Source organism: Helobdella robusta (genome assembly GCF_000326865.2).
Source record: "Helobdella robusta unplaced genomic scaffold HELROscaffold_24, whole genome shotgun sequence".
NCBI lineage: Eukaryota > Metazoa > Annelida > Clitellata > Rhynchobdellida > Glossiphoniidae > Helobdella > Helobdella robusta.
Window position 1 is genome coordinate 2,632,584 of NW_008704261.1, and position 13,837 is coordinate 2,646,420.

At 33.6% G+C, this 13,837-nt stretch overlaps 1 protein-coding gene across 1 annotated transcript; it reads left to right on the top strand.

Annotated features, from left to right (window-relative positions):
- Positions 1-1,871: 1,871 nt before the first annotated feature.
- On the top strand, positions 1,872-8,074 carry HELRODRAFT_79229 (hypothetical protein; the record flags this gene model as incomplete). The annotated part of the gene is made up of 17 exons (XM_009019479.1): positions 1,872-2,024; positions 2,202-2,462; positions 2,596-2,761; positions 3,068-3,287; positions 3,395-3,519; positions 3,689-3,875; positions 4,138-4,261; positions 4,482-4,589; positions 4,743-4,847; positions 4,961-5,067; positions 5,475-5,545; positions 5,684-5,775; positions 5,909-6,046; positions 6,159-6,334; positions 6,714-6,828; positions 7,511-7,609; positions 7,931-8,074. The coding sequence occupies 17 exons, from the start codon at positions 1,872-1,874 to the stop codon at positions 8,072-8,074; spliced, it is 2,391 nt and encodes a 796-aa protein (XP_009017727.1).
- Between the last annotated feature and the right edge of the window lie 5,763 nt (positions 8,075-13,837).

Below are 13,837 nucleotides of genomic sequence, written 5' to 3' on the forward strand. Positions count from 1 at the left end.
TGTCTCTCACAAGTTTCGTAGTCTAGGTTTTATCTTTCATTCTACTATGTTTATTCTTCTCAGATTAATAGTGTTGTTAAAAGCTCTCACTTTCGTCTACGTAGAACAAAAAAATTTTTGCCTTTTCTTGATGATCCTACTCTTCTCCTTCTTGTTACTTCGTTAGTCTTACTTAGGATTGATTATTGTAACTCGCTCTACTATGGTCTTCTTGATTCTATACTCTATCCTTTAAGTAAAGCTTTTAACTCTGCTGCTCGTCTAGTTGCTCGTGCCCCTTTCTTTTCTCATATATCTCCATATCTTGTTCTCTTGCACTGGCTACCTATAAAATATCGAATAATTTTTAAAATTTGCACGTTTGTGTATAAGTCTCAATCTAAATTATTTCCTAAGTACTTATCAGATTGATTAAGATGGTACTAATGAGGAAAAGAGATTGGAAAAAAAATTGGTAGACCTGCATAGAAATGGATAGATGACATTATTGAATGGACTGGTGTTGGTATTCAGAATTCAATAAAACTGGCCAAAGATAGAAAAGGTTTTTGGAAAGAAAAAAGGAAAAATTATAAGTAAAAAGCATGCTTAGATGCACCATCGGCCTCGACGATCCCTCGATGGACAAAGGACATTGATTGATTGATTGATTGACTTATCAGATATATTAATTGAACCTAAAAGCCCCAGTTTACAATCGTCTTCTTGTTCTTGCTTCTTCTTAACTCGTGTTAAACACTCTTTTGCCAAATCTGTTTTTGCTTTTTCTGGCCCTTTTCTCTGGAACTCTCTACCTACTTCTCAGACTACTTTTCCATCACTTACGAAGTTCAGAGCGGATCTCAAGACTCATCTGTTTTCAAAATTCATTGAGAAGCGCCGTTGAACATCGCGGAAATAGCGCTTTACAAGCTGATTGATTGATTGATTGATTGATTGGTTGATTGATTGATTGATTGATTGATTGATTGATTGATTGATTGATTGATTGATTGATTGATTGATTGATTGATTGATTGATTGATTGATTGATTGATTGATTGATTGATTGATTGATTGATTGATTGATTGATTGGATTGATTGATTGATTGATTGAAGAACAAAAAGAATTTGCTTAATGTGATCCTATTTAAGGCCACCTGAAACCAACCTTGTAGCCCAATTTTGAACCGATTGCAGTCTGTTCGAAATTGTCAGTCTTAAAATCAAAAGTATAAAATTAATATCTAGTGTCTCAAGAACGGCTAATAGGATTGGATATTATTTTTGTCAATTAGTTGTTTTTGCTGTTTTGTATGAAATCAGCAAAGACAATAAATTTATACTTATATTTATTTAATCATATATTTTCCAAAAATTTTTTTTAACAGTACAATCCCGCACACTTTTTTTGCACCTAGCCTTAGATACGTTAGCACCGGCCCTGGCAAAATAAACCGTTATCTTTGAAAGGATTTAAAAAATCGATAATAGATTCTCTACATTTGAATTTTACTCTTTGTTATAATATTATTTCATAGTTTATATATTTTTAAAAAATCCTATTATATATATATCCATATCCATGCAGATAGCCTTAATAAAACAAACATACGATTCCATGTTAATATATATATGTATATATTTATATATGTATATTTATATATATATATTTAGAATAAAGGAGTTCTGAACAATAATAAAATTACCGCCATCTCCTTAACATCGTGCTTCCCTCAGCAACATTCATCAAATGATCGATTCGTCGACGCCGCGAAACTTCAAATATAAACATTCCTTTATTTACCTTTTCAGTTTTTTTTATAGAGTTCATGAATCTGGATCTTAAATTATTAAAGTATTTTATTTAATAAATAAAAATTGCAAAAAAATGTGGATCCAAGTCCGTAGTATGGACGGTAGGAAGTTGGTCCGTATAGATGGATTGTCGAAGTTAACGAAAATCGAACAGTTGCGTGAAAAGTTAGTGAAACATTTTGACGCCCCAGTTGACAGGCAAAAACTTTTTTGCCGCGGTAAGATGGTTAGTTGCGTGATTTTTTTAAATTTTTCATTGCGTAACTCGTGTAATTCTAATAGCGATTCTAGTAAAAATGGTTTTACCAAAACTGCAAAGAAAGTAAAACCCAAAAATTGCCACGCCTAACGCTCTAATTTAATTTTAATCGTTAAATTTAAAAAATTATTTTTCGCTCGCCAGATGGTCGACGGCCATACATTGTTTGACTACAACATTGCCCTAAATGAGGTTGTCCTGATTCTCGTTAGGCCAATAATAATCGAAGATAAAGATTCCAAATCAAATTCTGATGAGGTCAACGATAATGTTATTGAATATAATAATAATGAAAATAATAATGTTGAAAATGGCAAAATAATAACAAGTGAGGATAATGATGAAGCCGGATCTAGTAAGGAACAGCTCACAGTTGAAAACAACATCAATAAAAATATCTATAAGGTTTTAGTTTGTTTTTTTTATAATATTGTCTGAAGTTTAATTATTAATAATTTTATTTTGTTATCCACAATGAATGACTATAAATAATAATTCATTATTAACATCATTAAAAGTATTTTATACTCCTAATTAGGTTGGGGATGTATTGGACGTTAGGGATGGGACATTAGGTGCCTGGTTTGAAGGGGGCATTGTCAAGGTCGTCTCCAGGGCTTGCAAAAATAATAATAAAAATAATATTAATGTTGTTAATAATAATATCAAAAACATTGATCTAAATACTGAAGAAAGCAAAATTAGTGGAATGAAAGAAGGAGAAATGAGGAAGAAAAATGAAAAGCATGGATCTAATGGTGGTGATGATGATGATGATGACAGCAAAAAAAATTATGATAATGATAGTAGACATTGCAATGATGATGATGATGGTGGCTATGAATATCATGTCAAATTTACGGGGTAGGCATAATTTTTTCTCTATTTCTTTCATTTTATCATTAATTCATTCGAACGTTAAAATAATTATGGTTTCAATTTATGATTTTTTAATTAAGATTATTTTATTGTGATTATTGTATTCATGTTCTCACATTTTTCCTCCAGAGACGATGACGATAGCAGGGACTTGACGATGGTTGCAAGCAGAGATCTCCGACCTCGTTCCTACAGAAAAATTTCTCTAACCAACCTGAAAATCAACGAAAAGGTCATGGTCAATTACAATTACGACGAGCCTGCCAGCAGAGGGTATTGGTATGATGCCGTCATCACTAAAATCAAAGACACTAAATCTTCAAAAGATGTATATGCCACTGTTTACATTGGGTATAAATGTTGATCACTTTTTTAAAATTCTGATTATAATTAGCTAACCAATCAGGGAGAAGCTTTTATATATTTAAATTGACTTTAAAAACATTTTGACCAATCAGGAAGGACCTCGTACCAATGGAGAATTGTAAACTGCCTTTTGTAAATGAAATTTTCATGATTGAATCTCCAGGCTCTCAGAGAAACTCTATGATTGATGGCGAACAAGCTGCTAATATACCAAATAGTTAGTTGATTGATGGATATTTTATTGACTTGCTGATTGATTAATTGAATAATTAGTTAGGTGAATAACTGATTGGTTAATTGATTGATTCAACATTCCTTATCACAATCTCAAACCTTAAATCTCAATCCCATCCCTAGATCACAATCAACACTCCCAATATCCTTAGGACAAGTGAAGCCAGAATGTGACCACTGTAAAGATGATCCGGCCAGAAAATGCAAGCACTGCTCGTGCTGCATCTGTGGAGGAAAGGAGGAACCCGAGAAGCAGCTGATGTGTGACGAGTGTGACTCCGCCTACCACCTCTTCTGCCTGAAACCACCCCTGATGGCCATTCCTGATGATGATGAATGGTTGGTTGGGGGTGGAATGAGGAAGGTGGTGATGACTTATTAAAGAAGCTATAAATGAAATGATGGATGATTGATCATCCTGATGTCATCATGGTGATGGCGGATGAGGTTGTTGGTGATAGTAGTGGGATGATGGAGATGAATGATGATAAGGATGATGATGATAGAGATCTAGCTAACATTCAGTAAGATGTGAAAAAAAGAGACATCATCAGCGTAGTCCTATTTTTTATTTTTATATTTTTTTATCGTCCCCACGAAGGTACTGCCCTGGTTGCAAACTCGACACGTCTCAAGTCGTTCGAGCTGGCGAAAAATTGAAAGAAAGCAGTAAGAAAACAAAGATGGCCTCCTCACAATCCACCTCCAATAGGGATTGGGGAAAAGTTAGTGCTACCGACCACAATCAGAATGGCGACCTCTGCGTTATTTTTATTTTATTTTGCATCCTATTTGCCCAAGCACTTATTCGCACGATTGAATGGCCGAGTCCAAAAGATACAAAATAATGTTTTCAAATATTAAGGTCGATGTCTTTAGTTGCTTAAGAAGTTGAGCAAGTAAGGTGCTGTATAAATAAATACTTATTGTAATTTTTTTGGTTAGGGTATGGCCTGCCAAGGTAGATCGAAGATGTGCACGATCGTCCCTTCAAATCATTTTGGGCCAGTTCCCGGAGTCGAAGTTGGTAGTCTCTGGAAGTTTCGGGTCCAAGTTAGTAAACAGGGATGTGCTTGCCAGTCAATAAAATGAAAAATTTATTTTCTAAGATGAAATTAAATATTCTAAAAATTGTTGTTTTGTGGGCAGTTTGTTTTGCGCTTACATTGTTTCACCTTCCTGCCTAATTTCCCTAACTTGCTGAAGGTTAGTGAATCAGGGATCCACAGGCCCCACGTGGCTGGCATCCACGGGAGGGAGGGGGAGGGGGCGTACTCGATCGTCCTCGCTGGGGGGTACGAAGATGATCTGGTCAGATGGTTCTCTTACTTATTTAAGTTTATTTCTTTAACAATAATAATGACAATAATTATTATAACTTGACAGTAATATTAATATGATGATCACAATAACTTTGCAAACAGGACGAGGGGAACGAGTTCACTTACACGGGCAGTGGAGGCAGGGATCTGTCTGGAAACAAAAGGACGGCCGGCCAGTCATGTGACCAGGTCCTAACTAGAATGAACAAGTTAGTGTATTAGGGATGTGCATGATGAGGATGATGATGATGTAGTATAATATAAGTTTGGTTTTGAAAAAGAATCTTAATTTAATTTTCTGTTTTAAAGTTTGACTTAAATCCCTTTAAATAACTTCAAATTTGCATACTGGCGGCCAGTACAAGAAATAAATTTATTATTATCTTGGTCTCCTGATCATTTCTTGTACGATTTGCTCCTGTCTGATTTGATTTAATGAATAATTTGATTTATTTGGATTAAGATGGTGGTGATGATGATGCTTGTGTAGTTGATGGTGATGATGATGATGTTGGTTGTGTTTTTTCTTACATTATACTAGTAGGTTTTTTTTACTATGGTTTATTTGTTGTTACTGGCTATAATTATTATTATTATTGTTGATTATTTTGTTCAGGGCTCTTGCTAGAAACTGTAATGCTCCCATCAATAATAAAGATGGAGCTGAGGCTAAAAATTGGAAGTCAGGTGATGATGATGATGATGATGATGATGATGATGACTATTATGGTGACTGAAATAGTTTCTATACTCATCATCATCATCACGTTTTAAGATTATCACCTTATTACGTGATTTAACTTTTCTCTCCCTCTCTCAAATCAGGAAAACCAGTGAGGGTGGTTAGGAGCTGCAAGGGTCGGAAGCACTCTCAATACGCACCTGAAGATGGCAACAGATACGACGGTGTCTACAAGGTATTGGGGTGATGACGTTGTTGTTGACGATGATGTTTAATGTAATGTTGATGGTGGTGATAGTGCTGCTGCTGATAATGATGATGAAATAATATTTCAGCGACAACGAAATTTGATGGTGCTAATTTTTCAGGTTGTGAAGTACTGGCCAGAAAAGGGCAAATCCGGTTTCCTAGTGTGGAAGTATTTGTTGAGGAGGGACGACCCTGACCCCGCACCCTGGACTCAGAAGGGGGCCGACAGGTCGAAAGTGCTGGGTCTCGTTATGCAGGTTGGTTGGTTGGCTGGCCGGTTGAGTGGATGGGTTTGATTTGTTTCTATTTATTCAATTTTTTATAATACTGTCATATTATTATTATTATTCTTATTATTATTGTTTGTAGTACCCAGATGGTTGGGAGGAGGCAAAAAAAGACAGCAACCGATCAAAAGGAGAAGATGATGATAATGACGATGATGGTGGTGATGATGATGATGATGATAAGAAGAATGATAATGGAAAATCCAAGAAAGATGAAAAGAAGATAATTAAAAAAAGAAATAATAAGCACGATGATTCGTCACGGACGAAGATGACGAAGAAGAGGAAGAGAAATGATGATGACGATGAGGATGATGCTGGAAATGATGATGATGATGAGAATGCTGGTGGTGATGATGATAGTGTCAATATGGCCTCAACTAAGAAGAAAAGAAGAAACCAATTGGATTGCGAAGCTAAAAAAGGTTAAATGATATTTGCAGTCCTTATTTGTTCACCATCATCATCAACACCGTAATCATTATCATCATCGTCATTATTATCATTAACAACATCGGCAAAGGTACCATCATTATCATCATCACCGTATTCATCATCACCATCGTATTCATCATCATATTCATCATCACCATCATCATATGCACCATCATCATCACGACGATCACGTGACAGACAGGGAGAACGCACAGAGTTACTCACCGAATGACGAGCTGACGGAAGCCATTAACGATGACGTCAGCAATGATAAACTTTGGAAGGACGTCATGCTGGCTGCCAAGAATGGCAAGAAGGTATAGATGGATGGATGGATGCTAATGAATGGATGAATGATGATGATGAATGAATGATTAGTGTGGGTTGATGGATGGTATTAATGAATTAATTAATGAATAGATGAATGAATGAATGACTGGTGGAAAAATTGATTGATTGATTGATCGATTGCTGATCGATTGGATGGATGAATGAATGAATGAATGAATAAGTTCTTATATTAACGTTTTTAACAGAGCAAAAATGTATTGGCAAATGATTAATTAATTGATTTAAGGGTTAATTTCCTTAATTATTGGAATATTGAATAAATGAATAATCAAATCATTAATTAATTAATCAATTTAATTAATATTATTCATAAATATTAATACTAACAAAATAACATTGTAATTATTTATGAATTGATTAACCATTTCACCATTCTCTCCTTTCATTCGTTCATTTATTCATTAACATCTTTCATCCATCATTAATTCATCTATCCATTCATTCATTCATCTATCCATCCATCATTCATTCGTTCATTCATTCATAAATAATTACTATAATAATATAATATAATATCATTGGTTGAAGGTATGAAGAACATAATAAAGATATATAGATGAAATATCAGTAACATTGTAAGTGGTTCTGCGTATGTCAGAGCTGCAATAATAAAGACTAATAAAAAAAAAAAAATAATTTTTTCTCTAGAGTTTCCTAGAGAAAGTTGAGTCGACGTTCACCTGCATTTGCTGCCAGGACCTCCTCCACCAGCCCATCACCACAGCCTGCCAGCATAATTTCTGCAAGGTTCCATATTATAATTATAAATAAATATTATAATTATAAATGAATATTATAATTATGAATAAATATTATAAATATAAAATTTCTTATTATTGTCAAAATTATTCTTTGACTGATTAACTTTCTCTCACGTTTCATTGCGTTTGGATCGCTGACCGACGTTATTATACTTTGCATTTATAATTGTTAAAATTATGTGGCATAATTTATAATTACCACAAAAATAATAAATTGTTATTATTGTTATTAAATTTAAAGCAGTTACTTCTATCACGTACAGCTTTTTTATTTTTTTTCAACCTCGAACTAACTCGATCGCCTCAGGACTGCCTGACTCGCTCTTTTGAGGCCGGCGTCAAAACGTGCGCCATCTGTCGCGCCGATCTGGCGGCCATCAAGTTTTCCACTAATGCTAATCTGACGCGAGCTCTCCATCTTCTATTCCCAGGCTACGGGTCAGCCCGGTGATTTTTGACGCTCTGATTGTGCTACGATGCCTCACTGTTATATTTTTTTAATTTAATATTTATTATTGGTTTATTATTTTTTGTTTGTTATATTAATTTACTTTTTATCAAGTGTGCTATGTTGCTGGTTATTAATTATTATTATTAATTTCATTCCATTCATGAACCATAATTAAGCAATTTAATAAACTGTAAATAAGATAAATGATACAAGTCAATGATGTTTTCCAGTCGATGCCTATTCGTATTGAGTGGTAAATCTTATTTTATTCTCTAACGGCGCAAAACTTGAATGACAGTCTGAGTGTATCCCCGCATATGCGCAACACACGCGCGCCTTTCTCTACCGTTAGAAAAATCGAAACATTAGACAGGAAGCTAACCAAACATGCTGTGATTTTCATCAATAATTGTATTTCTGACACTCTTATTCCAATGTATTTGTATTACAAAACATTTTAAATTATTAACAACAATTTTAGCAGCAGCAACAACAAAATCACATCAATAAATAACTTCAACTGCGAAACTAACAACAACAATAAACATGATACATATATTATATATCAAATCACTTTTATTCAATCAAACAAAACAAAGAAGCATGAATGATTCGGAGTGTATATACGATGCATGCATATATGTTGTACGTTTTTTCATATTCGTTTCGATAAAATATTTCCGTATTTTTCATAAAATTTTGCTTATAATATTTTGACACATTGTTGAATTTACAATTGTTTAATAAAAGAATTTGAGGGGAAATTGTCGTATTTTTAATTATGAAAAATAAAAGTTTTTTTAAATTTATTAACTTTGTTTGGCTTGCATAATCTAAATTTCCTGTTGTATACTAATACAAACTTGCTTTGTAAAGATAAGGGTTGTGAGTAAACCCACCAAGACTGGGCCCTGAAAAACTCCAGTGTACCAAAAACAAAAGATGTCTGTGAGACAAATTCACATTTAGATTAGCGTTATCTATAGACTTTTCTAAAGTTGGCGAACGTTTGTTCGGTTCGCTCGTTCGTTTCTAAATTGCGTTGTATTGTTTTATTTTCTTAGGATTCTGAACGTTGTTTACTTCATTTAGTTTATAGTTTTAATTAAATTTAAAATTGTTGATCCGTCTTTCGATTCCAAATAACTCACTTCGTCTCCGTGTAAATGTCAAACGAATGTTAACCTTACCTACCTACCTATCTACCTTACCTACCTACCTACCTACCTACCAGCAACTCGAGAGAGAAGGTACAACGATATCGAACCTGCTGGTTGACAGTCGTCCGCATCGTTCCCTCCCCGTTACTGTATACAAATATGCCGACGTGGTCACTAAAATAGTTCATGGTTGGTCCGAGTAACTACGTGAGAGTTGTGAGTGGACATTCAACAAATGACCACTGGTGATGTCTAGCCCACTGAATGCTGTCACAGATCCAACAGGTTCATCGAGCCAGGGTCCTGTACAAAGTTTGTGTTTAATCAATGTCAACAATCGTATTTTATATTTTTTGAAATTGAATTCTCTGCTTAAGGATAATAATTCTAATAAGAATTCTCTGTTTGATCAATCATTAATGTAGGAGTTAATTTTGGTCTCCTAAATATTTTTTCAACTACGTGCTTTGTTTTCATGTTTCCCAATAACTCCAACATTTGACTAAAACTGCACCATAACTAGCAAATAGCAAGCTTTTACGTTTTGATTGGTGTTACGAAATCTCAAACTGTCAAGAGTCACAAAGCCACATTGCAAGTAAACACTAAGCAATAAGACAGAGAATTAGGTCAGTAACAAAGCTTTCCGTTGTTGATTACAAATTTTTTAAACTATAAACCCATCATTTTCAGAGTATACCTCATTATAAACTACATGCCTTCTCATAAACTTCAAAAATGTCTAGTGATGAGAACAACTTTTTCTTTAGCTAAACAATAACTTAATTTGAACTAAAAAATATATTTTTATTTTTTAGTTAAACTTCGACTTCAGCTAAATTTTTTTAGTTAAACTAAAAAGTTAAACTATTTTAGTTAACTTTTGCCCATCACTAAAAATGTATTGTCTTTAATGTATTGCCGACTGACGTGTTTTTCAATACCTCGAACATCTAACCACATTTCGTTTGAGAATGCGCCAGATTTATTTCTCATTGTAAAAATTTGTCAAAAACTAACAAGAAACTTACACCTGGTATTTGGAAACGTTAACTTACGCACGGATGGCTGGACTAGATAACATCTGTTAAATTATATTGGAAAAACTGCGAGGAATGTCTCTATGTTAAACCATAGACACATTAAAAATCTTTGCTGAGAAAATATTTCATGTACACCAAGCATCAATCATTTCACATAAGGAATTTTTCGGACAATGAATGTTCAATATTCAACGAAGAATTTGAAGAGTGTATGATGGTGCACAAGTTGTCGTGCGATCACATTCCATTTCAAACACTCCTATACACCTGGTTTCAAAAGTCCTCGTGTCCAAGTTGCTGTCTTCAAATCCAATAAAAAGGAAAGTAAACATTTATTTAGAAGGTTTCAAGTACATTAGAGACGTGCTAACAACTACTCGTGATCTTCAGTGTATCATTTTAAAATCACCGATCCCAATGAAGGGTTGGCATGTTTGGAAACATGTCAAGTGAAAAATTGTTAACCAATTTAAGCTACGTTTCCATCTACTTATTCACCATCATTTATGCAAACACTGTTTTTATAAATAATCAAAATTTGAAAGAATGCCATCGAAAAGATTAAACTCTTCAATTGTACAAAAAGTTTGGTTTCTAAATTCTAACCTAGAAGCTTGTTCGATGAAAAGAACCGCTGGACACACATTAGATATATGATTTTAAGGTTTTAGTACCTTAGATTCCACAAAAGTTTTCAACACAGTAAATCAACAATTTCGTATTACATACTTCGAATACTTCTAGTGGCATCCCCCAAGGAAGTGTCATTGGACCTTTGTTTTTTCTGTCGTTTTTATCAATGACATGGTCAGGTCAACGGGGCAAAAGATTTTAAACTAATTTTGTATGCTAACGACTGTACACTATATAGCAACTAGTCAAATCTACTGGACTTAATTCAGAATGTACAATCGTTGGTCAGGTGCGATGTAGTTGACTGTTCAAAACAAAATCAACTCTTCATCAACTCCAGTAAAACAAAATTTGAGCACACCACGTGTAACAAAAATGTTAGATTAAATACAGACAGTTTGAAAGGAAATGATTTCGAAATTGAGAAAGTTGATTGAAAGTAGATTTAAAAAAACACGTAGATTACATCAAATCAAAATAAATGTAAAATTTGACTGTACAAATATAATTAAAAGAATTTGGAATAAAAAAGCAACAACAACTTTCTACTGCAATCTAATCTATAGCCACCTCCACAATTGTAATGTAATCTTGGGACTGCGAAAAAACTACACTGGAGCCGTTGTGTCGAGCGCAGAAAAGAGCTTTGAAATTTTTTTTTATCAAGAGAAAAGCTCAGAGAGCCAGTTTAAAGTAATAAAATGTTATCAGTTAACGGAATAAATACATTCGTAATATTCAAAATAAAAAATTACCTCGTAAATATACCCTGTGATACAATAAAAGACGTTCTACTCTTTAACCAAGAAACCAGATGCTCGAAGCGATTATATAATTGTTCTAATAAAAAAATTTTGACAATAGTAGCGTAAATTTTTGCTATTTTGGACCATTGCACTGGAGCTAGCTGCCTACATGTTTGAAATCGGAAATAGACTTTGCCGTTTTTAAAATTGTGAACAATTGTTTTTTTATTGTCTTGCCTGTGATAACATTTAATTTATTTTTTGATATTTCTATTCTGTGTTTATAATTTTAATTTTTCACTTTTTTTCAAATTTTGAATTTAGTTAAATGTTTTTTAAACTGTTTTGTGTATAAAAATTTTCCTTATTTCGTTTTTTTTGAAACTCTGGTTTTAGTTGACTGTTGTTTTAAATTTTTGTAATTTGAATGGTGGCCTCTCACAAGTTTTTTTTACTTTGGCCTCCATGCCATTTAACATCGTCTCATTGAAATCTGAAATAGATTTTACATTTTTCTAAAAACAAGCGTACATTTAATAATTGTTTTTATAGTATTGACTACGATAAGATTTAACTTCTTGGCTGTTTTTTATTTTGCGTCTATATTTTTTACTATTTCGTTTTTTTTTAAATTTGATTTTACTTGACTGTTTTTAAATTTTGAATGGTAGCCTCCCACATATTTTTACTTCTTGGCCTCCATGCATTCATTTCAGTTATCGGTCGGTAGGAGTGCCATGCCTCGCGCTGCTATTACGTGGTGCCATGGTTGGGATACGGTCTGACCGAAACTCAAAGACCATCACACGCGTATGGTGCGGTGCTTGTACGCGCATACATAATGTGTATGTGCGTCGTGTGGTGAGGACAGTTCAAACGAAAGTTTTATTATGTACATGTATAGAATAACATGTAGCCAGCTCTGCGTTTGACGGAGTTGCATTTTAGAGAATAAAAGAATTTCGAAAACGTTAACTCACACTCGGAAGCCAATAGAGAAAGAAATGACGTCACATTTGTTACTCAATTATCCATTTTTCATATTAAATCTAGGAAATCATATGTCTGTAATTTACAAACCGTGAAATGATCATATTCGTCGGAATACCAGGCACCTTTGGTGAGAACTTCAAATCTTAATCTACAGTCGTTAATTGGTGCACCTTCTCCAAGTCCAACCAGAAGTTTTTATAATAAATATCAAAACCTGACAGTAAAATAAGATTTTTATAACAATTTAAACAATATTACATTATATTATATTACACTATGAACTTCATTCATTAAATTAAGTCAAGCAAAATCAATTGAATGGCATTAAAATGACGCGGAGACAAAAAATAAAATAAACAAAATCTAGCGACAGACCACAGGTAAACTAAATTTAAAATTGACGTTTATATCACAGGTAGGAAACAAGTAAACAATATGTTAACCCAACATGTTAGAATGTATATTTACTAACGTATAAGCATGTGGGATTGAATAGGTTTGAGTATATAAACGTCTGTATAACAAACCAGCTGTATATGTACGGTAGAAGTAGACTGCGTATGAAAGGTGTACATTGTACAGGGATAAGAGATCGCGGCCAACAGCGATTCGTGAAGTGCTTGTGTCATTTGTTGAATATCACCACATTTCAAAGTGTTAAAGATCGGGTTTTGTGGAGGTTGGTGGTCGCCAATGTCTTGAAAGGATAAGGCACGAGAAAGAAGAAGACACTCACACTGTACATATATTTAAACTATATATATATATATATATATATATATATATATACATGTAAACTGCATGTGTACAGTTCACAGTGTACACATGCAGGGATGGGCATAGTTCAACGAATTAGTTGCAAACTAATAGTTGAACTATTTTTAGTTTCCTTCATAGTTTAACAAAAAATAATAATTTTGTGAATATTATAGTTCAAATATAATTTTTCAATTTCCAACTAAATAGCTAACTAATATTTTAATTAACCCTTTTTGCCAAGTCCAAACTTACGGTTTATACAAAACAATTGAAGCTTATCATAATTTTAAAACCAAGTACATTCACTAGGGTTGCACCAGATCTTAGCTCCGACTCCGGCCGAATATAAATCAACGCTGCAACGAGAATGAGTGCACGCTAGAGGTCGGTCATCTGCGCTGATAAAAACTGTTGGACTGGCTACAAACA